The 16,182-nt window shown below is 45.1% G+C and overlaps 1 protein-coding gene across 7 annotated transcripts in view; it reads left to right on the top strand.

The window, feature by feature from the left end:
* DPF3 (double PHD fingers 3) overlaps positions 1 to 16,182 on the top strand; it is a 266,506-nt gene that overhangs the window by 175,511 nt on the left and 74,813 nt on the right. For all 7 annotated transcript variants that reach the window (XR_009563158.1, XR_009563157.1, XR_009563156.1 and 4 more), the window contains exon 7: positions 476 to 613. Coding sequence is in view for 4 of the 7 variants with exons in the window: in XM_060294995.1 (XP_060150978.1) it covers positions 476 to 613 (138 nt within the window). In the remaining 3 variants the exon portion in view is untranslated. The remainder of the gene's footprint in view (positions 1 to 475; positions 614 to 16,182) is intronic.

Genomic DNA, 16,182 nt, shown 5'->3' with positions numbered 1-16,182 from the left:
TTGGCCTAAATAGACTCCCAGTGCCTTTTAACTTCAAAGTTATAATAAGTGTCACCCTTACCAAAGTTATAATACTTATCACCCTTACCACTGTTCTCAGTGCTTTGCATAGAGATTAACTCATCATAACAACCGAAGAGCTAAGTACTACTGTTATGCTTATTTTCCCTCTGAAGAAACTGAGGCACATAGAGTGCAAGTGACTTTCCCAGGGTCTCACAGCTAGGAAATGATGGTACACAGTTCAACTTCCGTCTTCTCCGGTTTTTCTTTACCTGGGTTCTTTTCTTTACTTGTCGCAGCGGTGCTGGTGCTGGGGTGAGGGTCGGGGGCTGTTGGGAGTGGGAGACACTTTTTCGGGGAAACCCAGCTCTGGGGTGGATGGATGGGAGTCACTGCCTGGGAGAATGATGGCCGTAGCTGCAGAGATTGCTAACATTTGCGTTTTCCCTTCCTTTCCTCTTTTCCTCTCTAGTCTGCGGCAAACGCTATAAAAACCGGCCGGGACTCAGCTACCACTACGCTCACACCCACCTGGCCAGCGAGGAGGGGGATGAGGCCCAAGACCAGGAGACCCGGTCCCCACCCAACCACAGAAACGAGAACCACAGACGTGAGTTCCCAGTTGTTGGGTTGGGGGAGTGATGAGGTAGCTGGGCAGGGCGATGGAGCATTCCTTTTTGTTCACCTCGGGCATCTTCTGGTGGCACCTGTTGATTGGTCTCAAGGACCTGTGGTGAGTTGGCTATTTCAGCGCAGCCACAGTTGCCCCTGTGGGTCAGCTGAGCCTGAAGCTTAGAGTGAGCTGGGCAGGGGTGGCACACCCAGCTCTGTTCCTAGAGGATGGGAGGTAAGTGTTAAGGCGGAAGAGAAACATCCTTACCTGGCCATTGTCAAATGCCAGACCTGCTACTCCTTTCCCTCAGCTCCAGAAGATCCATTCACAGCTGCTAACCTGAGGTGGGCAAAGCTGTGGGGTGCGTCAGTTCAGGCAGCCATTCCAAATGTCTCCTTGGCCACCAAGGGACATAGAATATTCTTGCTTCATTGTCTCAGCTCTTAGAGGGTCACACTTTTGGTAAGGGCTCTCCTGCCTTAGAAATATGGCCCTGGAGCCTCCATGCTCTTCACTTGAGCACTCAGTCAGCAAACATGACCTGGGTATACTTGTCACTTGGGATGTTGGGCTCTGAAGACCCAAAATAATCCTGAAGATTTGTGTTTCCATTTCTATTCTTTCTTTCCTTCCTCAACTTCTAGTTATGACTTAGGGAGTCACAAAGGGCTTAGCATTCACCATGTGACTTCCCTCTACAACATTCCGTATGGCTTCTGGTCCACCCCCAAATCAGGATGGGATGGGATAATGGGACCTTTAGGGCTTGCTTCAAGATGTGGGTCATTCTAGGATCATGGGGTGAAGAAGAACTGTGGACATGGCACGTGTTTGTTGTTTTTTTTTAACATCTTTATTGGAGTATAATTGCTTTACAATGGTGTGTTAGTTTCTGCTGTATAACAAAGTGAATCAGCTACACGTATACATATATTCCCATATACCCTCCCTCTTGCATCTGCCTCTCACCCTCCCTATCCCACGCCTCTAGGTGGTCACAAAGCACTAAGCTGATCTCCCTGTGCTATATGGCTGCTTCCCACTAGCTATCTATTTTACGTTTGGTAGTGTATATATGTCCATGCCACTCTCACTTCAACCCAGCTTACCCTGCCCCCTCCCCATGTCCTCAAGTCCATACTCTATATCTGTGTCTTTATTTCTGTCCTGCCCCTAGGTTCTTCAGAACCTTTTTTTTTTTTAGATTCCATATATATGTGTTAGCATATGGTATTTGTTTTTCCCTTTCTGACTTACTTCACTCTGTACGACTGACTCTAGGTCTATCCACCACACTACAAATAACTCAATTTAGTTCCTTTTTATGGCTGAGTAATATTCCACTGTATATATGTGCCACATCTTCTTTATCCATTCATCTGTTGAGGGACACTTAGGTTGCTTCCATGTCCTGGCTATTGTAAATAGTGCTGCAATGAACATATTGGTACATGACTCTTTTTGAATTATGGTTTGCTCAGGGTATATGCCCAGTAGTGGGATTGCGGGGTCATATGGTAGTTCTAGTTTTAGTTTTTTGAGGAACCTCCATACTGTTCTCCATAGTGGCTGTATCAATTTACATTCCCACCAACAGTGTAAGAGGGTTCCCTTTTCTCCACACCCTTTCCAGCATTTATTGTTTGTAGATTTTTTGATGATGGCCATTCTGACAGGTGTGAGGTGATACCTCATTGTAGTTTTGATTTGCATTTCTCTAATGATTAGTGATGTTGAGCATCCTTTCATGTGTTTGTTGGCAATCTGTATATCTTTGCAGAAATGTCTGTTTAGGTCTTCTGCCCATTTTTGGATTGGGTTATTTGTTTTTTGGATATTGAGCTGCATGAGCTGCTTGTATATTTTGGACATTAATCCTTTGTCAGTTGCTTTGTTTGCAAATATTTTCTTCCATTCTGAGGGTTGTCTTTTCGTCTTGTTTATGGTTTCATTTGCTGTGCAAGAGCTTTTAAGTTTCATTAGATCCCATTTGTTTATTTTCATTTTTATTTCCATTTCTCTAGGAGGTGGGTCCAAAATGATCTTGCTGTGGTTTATGTCATAGAGTGTTCTGCCTATGTTTTCCTCTAAGAGTTCTATAGTGTCTGGCCTTACATTTAGGTCTTTAATCCATTTGTTTTTGTGTGTGGTGTTAGGGAGTGTTCTAATTTCATTCTTGTACATGTAGCTGTCCAGTTTTCCCAGCACTGCTTATTGAAGAGGCTGTCTTTTCTCCATTGTATATTCTTGCCTCCTTTATCAAAGATAAGGTGACCATATGTGGGTTTATCTCTGGGCTTTCTATCCTGTTCCATTGATTTATAATTCTGTTTTTGTGCCAGTACCATACTGTCTTGATTACTGTAGCTTTGTAGTATAGTCTGAAGTCAGGGAGCCTGCTTCCTCCAGCTCCGTTTTTCTTTCTCAAGATTGCTTTGGCTATTCGGGATCTTTTGTGTTTCCATACAAATTGTGAAATTTTTTGTTCTATTTCTGTGAAAAATGCCATTGGTAGTTTGATAGGGATTGCATTGAATCTGTAGATTGCTTTGGGTAGTATAGTCATTTTCACAATGTTGGTTCTTCCCATCCAAGAACATGGTATATCTCTCCATCTGTTTGTATCATCTTTAATTTCTTTCATCAGTGTCTTATAGTTTTCTGCATACAGGTCTTTTGTCTCCTTACTAGGTTTATTCCTAGGTATTTTATTCTTTTTTTTTGCAATGGTAAGTGGGAGTGTTTCCTTAATTTCTCTTTCACATTTTTCATCATTAGTGTATAGGAATGCAAGAGATTTCTGTGCATTAATTTTGTATCCTGCTACTTTACCAAATTCATTGATTAGCTGTAGTAGTTTTCTGGTAGCCTCTTTAGGATTCTCTATGTATAGTATCATGTCATCTGCAAACAGTGACAGCTTTACTTCTTCTTTTCCGATTTGGATTCCTTTTATTTCTTTTCCTTCTCTGATTGCTATGGCTAAAACTTCCAAAACTATGTTGAATAATAGTGGTGAGAGTGGGCAGCCTTGTCTTGTTCCTGATCTTAGAGGAAATGGTTTCAGTTTTTCACCATTGAGAACAATGTTGGCTGTGGGTTTGTCATATATAACCTTTATTATGTTGAGGTAAATTCCCTCTATGCCTACTTTCTGCAGGGTTTTTATCATAAATAGGTGTTGAATTTTGTCAAAAGCTTTTTCTGCATCTGTTGAGATGATCACATGGTTTTTATTCTTCAATTTGTTAATATGGTTTATCACATTGATTGATTTGCATATATTGCATTCCTGGGATAAACCCCACTTGATCATGGTGTATGATCCTTTTATTGTGCTGTTGGATTCTGTTTGCTAGTATTTTGTTGAGGATTTTTGCATCTATGTTCATCAGAGATATTGGCCTGTAGTTTTCTTTCTTTGTGACATCTTTGTCTGTTTTGGTATCAGGGTGATGGTGGCCTCATAGAATGAGTTTGGGAGTGTCCCTCCCTCTGCTATATTTTGGAAGAGTTTGAGAAGGATAGGTGTTAGCTCTTCTCTAAATGTTTGATAGAATTTACCCGTGAAGCCATCTGGTCCTGGGCTTTTGTTTGTTGGAAGATTTTTAATCACAGTCTCAATTTCAGTGCTTGTGATTGGTCTGTTCATATATGCTATTTCTTCCTTGTTCAGCCTTGGAAGGTTGTGCTTTTCTAAGAATTTGTCTATTTCTTCCAGGTTGTCCATTTTATTGGCATATAGTTGCTTGTAATAATCCCTCATGATCCTTTGTATTTCTGCAGTGTCAGTTGTTACTTCTCCTTTTTCATTTCTAATTATTTTGATTTGAGTCTTCTCCCTTTTTTTCTGATGAGACTGGCTAATGGTTTATCAATTTTGCTTATCTTCTCAAAGAACTAGTTTTTTGTTTTATTGATCTTTGCTATCGTTTCCTTCATTTCTTTTTCACTTATTTCTGATCTGATCTTTATGATTTTTTTCCTTCTGCTAACTTTTGGGTTTTTTTGTTCTTCTTTCTCTAATTTCTTTAGGTGTAAGATTAGGTTGTTTAGTTGAGATGTTTCTTGAGGTAGGATTGTATTGCTATAAACTTCCCTTTTAGAACTGCTTTTGCTGCATCCCATAGGTATTGGGTCATCGTGTTTTCATTGTCATTTGTTTCTAGGTATTTTTGATTTCCTCTTTGATTTCTTCAGTGATCTCTTGGTTATTAGTAGTGTATTATTTAGCCTCCATGTGTTTGTATTTTTTACAAGTTTTTTCCTGTAATTGATATCTAGGCTTATAGTGTTGTGGTTGGAAAAGATACTTGACATGATTTCAATTTTCTTAAATTTACCAAGCCTTGATTTGTGGCCCAAGGTATGATTTATCCTGGAGAATGTTCCTTCAGCACTTGAGAAGAAAGTGTATTCTATTGTTTTTGGATGGAATGTCCTATAAATATCAGTTAAGTCCATCTTGTTTAATGTGTCATTTAAAGCTTGTGTTTCCTTATTTATTTTCATTTTGGATGATCTGTCCATTGGTGAAAGTGGGGTGTTAAAGTCCCCTACTATGATTGTGTTACTGTTGATTTCCCCTTTTATGGCTGTTAGTATTTGCCTTATGTATTGAGTTGCTCCTGTGTTGGGTGCATAAATATTTACAAGTGTTATATCTTCTTCTTGGATTGATCCCTTGATCATTATGTAGTGTCCTTCTTTGTCTCTTGTAATAGTCTTTATTTTAAAGTCTATTCTCTCTGATATGAAAATTGCTACTCCAGGTTTCTTTTGATTTTCATTTGCATGGAATATCTTTTTCCATCCCCTCACTTTCAGTTTGTATGTGTCCCTAGGTCTGAAGTGGGTCTCTTGTAGGCAGCATATATATGAGTCTTGTTTTTGTATCCATTCAGCCAGTCTGTGTCTTTTGGTTGGAGCATTTAATCCATTTACATTTAAGGTAATTATCGATATGTATGTTCCTATTACCATTTTCTTAATTGTTTTGGATTTGTCATTGTAGGTCTTTTCCTTCTCTTGTATTTCCTGCCTAGAGAAGTTCCTGTAGCATTTGTGGTAAAGCTGGTTTGGTGGTGCTGAATTCTCTTAGCTTTTGCTTGTCTGTAAAGTTTTTAATTTCTCCATCAAATCTGAATGAGATCCTTGCTGGGTAGAGTAATCTTGTTTGTAGTTTTTCCCCTTTCATCACTTTAAGTATGTCCTGCCACACCCTTCTGGCTTGCAGAGTTTCTGCTGAAAGATCAGCTGTTAAGCTCATGGGATTCCCTTGTATATTATTTGTTGCTTTTCCCTTGCTGCTTTTAATATTTTTTCTTTGTATTTAATTTTTGATAGTTTGATTAATATGTGTCTTGGCGTGTTTCTCCTTGGATTTATCCTGTATGGGACTCTCTGCGCTTCCTGGGCTTGCTTGACTATTTCCTTTCCCATATTAGGGAAGTTTTCAACGATAATCTCTTCAATATTTTCTCAGTGCCCTTTTTTTTTCTCTTCTTCTTCTTCTGGGATCCCTATAATTCGAATGTTGGTGCATTTAATGTTGTCCCAGAGGTCTCTGCGACTGTCCTCAATTATTTTCATCCTTTTATCTTTATTCTGCTCTGCGGTAGTTATTTCCACTATTTCATCTTCCAGGTCACTTATCCGTTCTTCTGGCTCAGTTATTCTGCTATTGATTCCTTCTAGAGAATTTTTAATTTCATTTTTTGTGTTGTTCATCATTGTTTGTTTGCTCTTTAGTTCTTTTAGGTCCTTGTTAAACGTTTCTTGTGTTTTCTCCATTGTATTTCCAAGATTTTGGATCATCTTTACTATCATTACTCTGAATTCTTTTTCAGGTAGACTGCCTATTTCCTCTTCATTTGTTTGGTCTGGTGGTTTTTTACCTTGCTCCTTCATCTGCTGTGTATTTCTCTGTCCTCTCATTTTCCTTAACTTACTGTGTTTGAGGTCTCCTTTTCACAGGCTGCAGGTTCGTAGTTCCCATTGTTTTTGGTGTCTGCCCCCAGTGGGTAATGTTGGTTCAGTGGGTTGTGTAGGCTTCCTGGTGGAGGGGACTGGTGCCTGTGTTCTGATGGATGAGGCTGGATCTTGCCTTTCTGGTGGCAGGACCGCATCCAGTAGTGTGTTTTGGGGTGTCTGTGAACCTATTATGATTTTAGGCAGCCTCTCTGCTAATGGGTGGGGTTGTGTTCCTGTCTTGCTAGTTGCTTGGCATGGGGTGTCCAGCAGTGGATCTTGCTGGTCATTGAGTGGAGGTGGGTCTTAGCATTGAGCTGGAGTTCTCCGAGAGTGCTCTCGCTGACTGATATTACGAGGGGCTGGGAGGTCTCTGGTGGACCAATGTCCTAAACTCGACTCTGCCACCTCAGAGGCTCAGGCCTGACACCTGGCTGGAGTACCAAGACCCTGTCAGCCACATGCTGGGTCATCCTGGAGAAGATGGACTGAAGCCAGGAGAAAGCTAGAGGATGGGAGACCTGTCAGAAGGCTTGTTTGATGAAATCAGGCCCAGGGTGGTGACATTCTTTACCCAGGCTCTACTCGTGAAGGGGAAAGCCGAAGCCGAGCACATGCTTTCATAGCCGAGGCATGTGTGAGTGCGGATTCATGCCATGTGTTTTTAATTTTGCTCAAAGGATTTTGTGGTAGATGCTCTTAAATTGAACAATTCAGTGTAATTAAAGGGATCAGACTTTTAATAATGTTTAGACTCTAGGGTTTGAGGGTGATTCCTGTGCATTTCAGTCAATCAGCTCAATTAGCTGATGTCAATTGGCTGCCTTCACCAAATATTTGAAACAATGAACACACCTTGGCCAAAACCTTTCTTTGGATTAGTGTGGGTTTTCCCCTAATCCCCACCCCCATTGCCTCCTGTCTTAGTTTCCTTGGCTGCTATAACAAAATACCAAAGACTGGCTGGCTTAAAGAATAGAAATTTGGGGGCTTCCCTGGTGGCGCAGTGGTTGAGAGTCTGCGTGCCGATGCAGGGGACATGGGTTCGTGCCCCGATACAGGAAGATCTCACATGCCGCGGAGCGGCTGGGCCTGTGAGCCATGGCCGCTGAGCCTGCGCGTCTGGAGCCTGTGCGTCCGGAGCCTATGCTCCGCAACGGGAGAGGCCACAATGGTGAGAGGCCCATGTACGGCAAAAAAAAAAAAAAAAAAAAAAAAGAATAGTAATTTGTTTTCTCACAGTTCGGGAGGCTGGAAGTCCCAGATCAATGTGCCATCAGGGTTAGTTCCTCAGGGGCCTCTCTCCTTGGCTTGCAGGCGGCTGCCCTCTTGCTGCCTCTTCACATGGTCATCCCTCTGTGCACGTGTACTTCCAAAGTCTCTTTGTGTCCAAATTTCCTCTTCCTTTTTTTTAAAAAATAAATTTATTTATTTTATTTTTGGCTGCATTGGGTCTTCATTGCTGCATGCGGGCTTTCTCTAGTTGTGGCGAGCGGGGGCTACTCTTCATTGCAGTGCACTGGCTTCTCAATGCGGTGGTTTCTCTTGTTGCAGAGCACAGACTCTAGTCACGTGGGCTTCAGTAGTGTGGCATGCAGTCTCAGTAGTTGTGGCACACGGGCTTAGTTGCTCTGAGGCATGTGGGATCTTCCCGGACCAGGGCTTGAACCCATGTCCCCTGCATTAGCAGGTGGAGTCTTAACCACTGCACCACCAGGGAAGTCCCCAGATTTCCTCTTTTTATAAGGACACCAGTCAGAGTGGATTAAGGCCCATTCTAACAGTCTCATTTTAACTTTTGCTCTTTCATCACCTCTTTAAAGGCCGTAGATCCAAATATAGTCATGTCCTGAGGTACTGGGCATTAGGGCTTCAACATATGAATTTGGGGGGGCACAGTTCAGGCCATAACACCTTCTTTAATTCTTGCTCTCTTTCAGGGTTCAAGCCTCTCATGTGACAGACCCTTTGTTTTCTTACCAACTACTGTCATCTGGACAGAACCTGAAAAGCAGGCAGGAGGTGCCCACCTCCCTGTGCCAGCTTCTGAATAGCTATGATGCTGAGGTCTCTACCTGCCCCCTGGGGAGAGGTTCCCTTGGTCCAGTCACCCTTGTCTTCCAGAAAGGAAAATGTATTGACCTGTACTGGTCAGCTGGTTTTTGCATTTCCCTGTCTCTCCTCTTATCCCTTCTCTGATTTAAGTGGCGAAGGCATAGCTATTGTCTCATGCTGTGAGGAGTCCGAGAATGATCTCCTTTGATTTGGGTTGCTGTCTGGAAAGTGTTTACTAGTGGTGGTTGCTCTCTCTAAAGTATTTATTAGCTTGGTATTATTTCTCACTTCCCCCAGTGCTGGCTTATCTCCTTTACATCTCTTCTCAAATGTCAGTCCGTTTTGTCCCTGTGTATAGGTGCTTTCCTTGAGCCGTGGGGTTTGGAGTGCTTCTCTTTGGTCTGGGTCTCTTTCATGTGTGTGCACGGTGATAGCAGCCACAGAGGAAGGTTCCTTGTGACCCCCAAGTACACCGCGGACCCCCAGTGGGTCCAGGGGGTCTCCTCCTTAGCCATTCCTGTGGGCCCCTCCTGCCTGTCTGTTGACTTCCAAGATGGGCACTGGCCCCTATTTTTCTTTCTCCACCAGGATCTCCTCACGCAGCTTGTGGGTCCGTGTCTTCTGTCTCTTCATGTCTTCACCGTGAGGCCAGGCAGCCTTGCTTAGGGAGGAAGCTGCATCTCTTCTCCTGGTTGGAGACGCATCCCTAAGTATCCGGCCGTGTGTTCTCCTCTCTCTGTGGGTTTGCCAGTGAGCACTCCCACCCCAGCCCCCCTCGACTCCCCTTCCCCTCTCCCTGATGATGAGAAATTGGGTTCTTCATAAAGGATCATCCAACTACCCAAGGGATTTAAACTGCATAGAGGACTTCCCTGGTGGTTCAGTGGTTAAGACTCCCCACTTGTACTGCAGGGGACACGGGTTCGATCCCTGGTTGGGGAAGTAAGATCCCGCATGCTGCGCGGTGAGGCCACACACACACAGACGCACACAGACACACACACATACAAAAAACTGCATAGAAAAGAATAGCTGTACCTGATCTCATCTGGGGTCTTCTCACACGAGGAAGGTTCCAGAACCCTCACAAACACCTTTTTTTTTTTTTTTTTTTTGCGGTACGCGGGCCTCTCACTGCTGTGGCCTCTCCCGTTGCGGAGCATAGGCTCCAGACGCACAGGCTCAGCAGCCATGGCTCATGGGCCCAGCTGCTCCGCGGCATGTGGGATCTTCCCAGACCGGGGCACGAACCCGTGTCCCCTGCATCGGCAGACGGACTCTCAACCACTGCGCCACCAGGGAAGCCCTACAAACACCATTTTAATGACATCTCCTCACGAGGCCTCTGAGAAGTCTGTGATTAGCTCTAATTTTACTAGCGGGGAGGGTACGGCAGAAAGGCCCTCAATGTCCATAGAAGCCCTCCCTTTCCTCTTCCCCAATTTCTCTGGATAAATCCAAGAGACAGCGGCTTTTCCCAGGTTCCCTGCACCACAAACATCAGCAATCTGTTTGCTTCTCTGAATGTGTGCTCTGTTCCCTCCCACATTCCCCTGGTGAGCGGCCCCCCAACCATTTTCTCGCGAGTGCTAATTGCCAGCATCATTAATAGCAGTCATTAGCTGCTCCCACTGTTTGGGGAGGGGGTGGGCCCCCACCCGTCCTGCCCTAAATGCCACTGGCGCTCTGTGGTGAATTGAATGCGACAGCTCTGCAGCACCCTAAGGTCTCCGCTTTGTGATCCTCCCTTGGCAAGGTTTCTGGAGTGGGGGAGGGAGGCAAGAGAGCTTGACCCAAGAGGCTAATCTGCAGGTCCCCCAGGAAAAGTTCTGGATGCCAGTGAGGTGGGAATGCTGACTTTTCCCTCTTGAGCAGAGCTGCAGCGGGAACCCCGCTGCTGGTGAGCACAGGCCTATGGGAAAAATAGCCCTACAGACTCAGGAGTTGTCAATGTCACGGGCATCTGCATTTGCACCACCTGCAGCAGTAGAGACCTTTTGACTTTGGTCCTCCTGCTGTCCCTTGCTGCATCCCCCCGGCTGTGTCTCCAGCAAAGCCCATTGCTCATCCTTGCTCCCGCTGCTGCTGAAAGGGCAGAGCGGAGTGCTGGAGCCAGCACTGACTGCCCCCCGCCCTCCACCCCCCGCCATGCTGCCCTGTGCCACCAGCTCAGCACTCGACTGCCATTCCTCCCACCCTCCGCCCCCTCCCAGCTGACGTTCTCCCGCCTTTGTTCCTCTCCTAGTCTCTCATTTTCTCCTGAATATACACTGTTTGTCTCCTTGGTAGGTTTGTCCCCTTTCCTTTGTGTCCTGACCTCTCTGTCTCAACTCCAGGCAGCCCGGGGATGCTTGGAGCTCAGACACTCCCGCTTGGGAGATAGGATTTTCTGATGGGGTCTTCCCTGCCTGAGCTGCTGCCCTTCTCCTCCCTGTGGGAGGCTAGATTCTTCTTCCTTCTTCTGTTTCTCTGACCACCTTCATCTGCTTTCTACAAATGAAATCACTGTGTGTGTGCACATGCGTGTATACGTGCATACATATAGATACACACACACATAGGCTACATATATATGAATAAAAGGAGGGAGGGTTTGGGCAGGTTAGGACTCTGAGAGGTGCCACTCAGAGGCATCCTGTGTGACTCCTTAAATGTCACCTTGGTAAACAGGGTAGCAGAAAGAGCACTGGGTTAGAATTCAAAACTCCTTTGACACGGGCTCACAATGTCAAAGCTCTTCTTGAATTTCTTTTTACCTTCTCTGCACAGTGGGAATCTATTATAGATGATGTTTTTAAGGTACCTTTTTTGGGGGGTGGGTATGGGGATGTCTGAGGTCATGGACCTGTATGAAAAAGCTGTGTGAATAAATTCAGTCTGACACATTCATCTGTCCATCCATCGATGTATCCATCTATCCACCACCGTCTATTGGTTTAGTAACCTTGTATCGAATACTGCCTTGGTCCCTTTCCTTGAGGAGCTCTCAGTTGTGAGCAGGAATGTGTAATAGGGTGTGTATAGAATATGGTGTAGGAAGCCAAGGGCTCAAAGGCACAGCACACTTTCTACTCCTTAGGGCAGTAGTGTTGTAAGTGTGACATCAGCATCACCTGGGAACTTCCTGGAAATGCAGATTCTTGGCTCCATGTGGTAACAGGTGCTCTGAGGGTGCGGGCCAGCAATCTATGTTTTAAAAAGCCCTGCAGGGCATTGAAAGCTTCAGAACGTTAGAAACATTAGAACATTTAAAAAGCATTAGGGAGTTTGTAAAGGCTTCCCTGAGGAGGTGACCTTCAAGTTAGCCCTTGAAGAATGAGGAGACATTTACTGGGTGGGAGAGGGCTTCCCAGATAGAGGGAACTGCGTGTACAAAGGCAGGGAGGTGTGAAATAGCATGGTGCGTTCAGACAATTGGTAGTAGTTGTGTCTGACAGTGGTACTGGAGAAATGATGGAATGTGGGCAGGGGCCACAGCTGGAAGCGTCTTCTCTGCCAGGCTGTGTAGTTGTCATCTTGTAGGAAAAGGAGAACCATGATAGCAATTACTAGAAGTAAGAACAAATGATTTATAAAGAAATATGTGTGGCATATTATAAATTATCATATGGGGCTTCCCTGGTGGCGCAGTGGTTGAGAGTCCGCCCGCCGGTGCAGGGGACGCGGGTTCGGGCCCTGGTCCGGGAGGATCCCACATGCCGCGGACTGGCTGGGCCCGTGAGCCATGGCCGCTGAGCCTGCGCATCCGGAGCCTGTGCTCCGCAATGGGAGAGGCCACAACAGTGCGAGGCCCGCGTACCGCAAAAAAAAAAAACGAAAACCAAACCAAAACAAAACAAAAAAATTATCGTATGGTGTATCTCTTATTTAATAGCATAAATGAATGTAAAATGCTCTCTGCAGCATACTTGGAGCTCTTATGAGGGAAATGTGTTTTAAAGTTTAGATCTATAAAATTTATTCCAAGGCTATTTCTCCGGTCCCTGGAATGGAAGTTGGGTTGTCCTCAGTCCCGGGAGGTCTCAGTCTTCTGTCTAGTAGTGGTGGCCTGGCATGTAGCTAGGCTTTCAATATCTGTCAAGAGAAGAAAAGTCCCCACACCAGTGTGCCTTTGGAGGGCACGTTGTACTCTACAGAACTGAAAGAGGAGAGCCGAGTTGATTAAGGGTAATGTTGGCTGATTAGATAATCTGAAAATTAGTCTGATAATGTGCAAATTATCTAAAAGAAGCACATGATGTCATTGCCACACTGATGGGAAAGATCTAACAGATGTTAGTCTTCTGACATCTCTGTCCTCTAACATACAGCCCAGGGGCGATGGATACAGCTTTAAGAGAGAGAGTGAAAATCACGTTTGACACAAGCTTAAGAATTTTGGATCAGTCTGAAAGGTGCCTGAAAACCTATAAAACCCACACAACTCACTACTTACCCAAGCTTGACGCAGGAAGTTCAGGCTTCGTTACTGGGGAGAGAGAGGGCAATTCAGATCCAGGGCTCTGTCTGGAAAAGTGAGCTGCTTCTCGCTCCCCAAAGAGCAAATCTGGAAACTAACAACCGGTGTTCCTTAGGTGAATTATGATTTCACTAAACAGTTTACAGATTACAAAGCAAAGAAGAATCTGAGGTTGCTCTGTCCTTGAAGGTATACTTGGAGTTAACTCTCCAGACCTGTGGGTCATCCACACTCTTGACCCAGAGACTGAGAAAATGCCACTGGAATTGGCTGGGCCAGTGTGTGAATCACAACTCGGCCACCCTGCCATCTTCTGTCTGTGTAGATGTGGGTCAGTACTTACATTTCTCTGCTCCTTTGTTGCCTCATCCGTAAAACAGAGAGAACCATCGTTCTGCCCTCACGGGGTTGCCGTGAGCCTTCCTGAGGTGACGTGGGTGTCTGGCACCAGGCCCACACTCTGAGGGTGCCGACATCCCATCTCCGTGCCATTCAGGCCAGCAGAGCATGTCCAGGACCACAAATGGCTAACCTGCGTCGGGGCCCGTGTGTGGCCATGTTGATGCTGAGAAGCTAACTGCCTATGGGAGTCTCACTGGCATCAGGAGGAACTATCAGAGCCTGGCACATCCTTTGCTAAATCTTAGATAAGGGACCCCAATCCTTCCACATAAGCTAAACATGAGTATTTACTGAGTACTTACTGTGCATGCACCCACTCGTGGGGCCAAGTGTAACTGGGGCTCCAAAAAGATATAACATGTGGTCTCGGTCCCAGGACAACTTCTGGTCTAATTGGGGAAATAAGATGGATATGTGAAACCCGGTGGAAGGAAACTGTGGAGCAGAATCTAGCCGGGTGTGCATCCCTGTATTTACCATCCCGTTTCCCCAGGATCCGGCATCTACCTGCCACTTGCCTTTCTGTGAGCCTCTTTTTTTTTTTTTTTTTTTTGCGATACGCGGGCCTCTCACTGTTGTGGCCTCTCCCGTTGTGGAGCACAGCTCCGGACGCGCAAGCTCAGCGGCCATGGCTCACGGGCCCAGCCGCTCCGCGGCATGTGGGATCCTCCCGGACCGGGGCACGAACCCGTGTCCCCCGCATCGGCAGGCAGACTCTCAACCACTGCGCCACCAGGGAAGCCCTGTGAGCCTCTTTTATTTCTCTCACCTTTTTGGCCTATTACCTAGAAAGTTCGGGATTGAAGAGTTTCGTGTCCTGATCAATGACAAGGGCAATAATACTTGCTGACATTCCTTGAATGTGTCAGACACTGTGCTAGGCACGCCACATTTATCTCATTCATTCCTCACAGTAACCTTATAAGGTAGGTGCCATGTCCCCTAGAGAACACCAAGGCACACAGAGACTGAGGGATGTGCCCTTGGACACAGAGCATGAATGTGAATTCTCCAGTCATGTGTCACTTCTTGGGAAAGCCTACTTATTTACACCTTTGATCCTTTTTCCTGCCTTTTCAGAAATAAAATTATTTTACAGAGGAAAAGAAAGAGGGAAAGACATGGTGGAATAGCTACTTGTGCCAGGCACTTTGCACATGTCATCTCGTGTAATGTTTGCAAGTCTGTGAGGCATGTGCCATTACTCTCATTTTACAGATGAGGAAACAGAGGCTCAGAAAGGTTGAGGAACTCTCCCCAGGTCACACAGTTAGCAAGATGAGAAGCTGAGATGTGAATATGCTTGAGTTGGACACCATTCAGTTATGTCAGGACATTGGAACCCCAAGTGATGGATCCCAATCTCAACCTGGGATGTTTATCATAGTCCTACTGATGTCCCTTAATTTCCCCCTGTAGGCCAATTGTCAAGTGCATCATATTGCATAGTGGCTTTTCAAAAGAAATGAATGTATTAATGGGCAGTATCGAGGTCAGCCTGGGCTGTGTAACAAAATACCATAGGCTGGGTGGCTTAAACAATAGGAATTTATTTCTCACAGTTCTAGAGGCTGAAAGTCCAAGGTAAAAGTGATGGCAGGGATGGTGTCTGGTGGGGACTCTCTCCTTGGGTTGGAGATGACCATCTTTTTGCTGTATCCTCACATGGTCTTTGCTTGGTACATGTCGGTAGAGAGAAGCAAGCTCTCTGGTGTCTTTTCTTATAAGGGCACTAATCCCACCATAAGTGTCTCATCTCTCAATACCATCACATTGAGGGTTAGGGCTTTAACATATGCATTTTAGGGGAGAAACAATTCAGTCCATAGCAGGCAAATTTAATCTTCAGAATGAACTTTAGCTGTTTATGATGTTATATGGAACCCCCCTTTACAAATTCTGCTTGAGACTTTAATTCATAAATGAGTTTTGCTCTAGAAAAAAATCACACATCACTCAGTTCAATAATTTTCCTGCATCTTTCTCTCTCATTCTATGTCTCAGTCTTTCCAAGCTCTTATATCTCTTTCTGACCTTGTTCTTAAAAAAAAAAATAATAATGCTGTACCTGAAGTGAAAATCCTAGGATTAATCCTTGGCTCTGTTTTCCTTCACCACCCTTTTGGCTACCCCTCCAAAATATACCCCGAATCAGTTTCCGTTTCTCCATCCCTATCACCACTGGCTCTTGTCTGGATCATTGCAACTTCTTTATTAGTCTCTCTGCCTTCGTTCTTACCTCTTATAGTCTTTTCTCCAAGGAGTAGCCAAAGTGGTCTTTCAAAAGTATAAAATAGATTATGCCATGCCATGCTGTCAAAACTTTCATCACACTTGAATACAATCCAAACTCCTCACCTTGCGGGCCTGCATTTTTGCTTCTCAGAGCGAGGTCAGCAGTATCCACATCACCCAGGGCTCAGGTGATCAACCTGTCCAGGTTGGCCCAGGGTATTCCCAGTTTTAGACTGAAAGTTCTGTGCCCTGGAAACACCTCAGTGCTAGGCAAACCTGGATGTTTGGCTACCCCACGGGGAAGCGTGTAAGAAATGTGGGCTCTCAGGCCCTACCTGGACCTATGAATCCTAATCTGAATTTTAATGAGATCCCTAAGTGATTTATCTGCACAACACTCAAATTTGAGAAGCCCTTGCCTCTAGGGCCTGCTGACCACTCTGAC

Source organism: Globicephala melas, chromosome 2, assembly GCF_963455315.2.
Source record: "Globicephala melas chromosome 2, mGloMel1.2, whole genome shotgun sequence".
Lineage (NCBI taxonomy): Eukaryota > Metazoa > Chordata > Mammalia > Artiodactyla > Delphinidae > Globicephala > Globicephala melas.
Note: the sequence above shows the minus strand (reverse complement) of the source record. Positions and strands in the feature narration are given on the sequence as shown.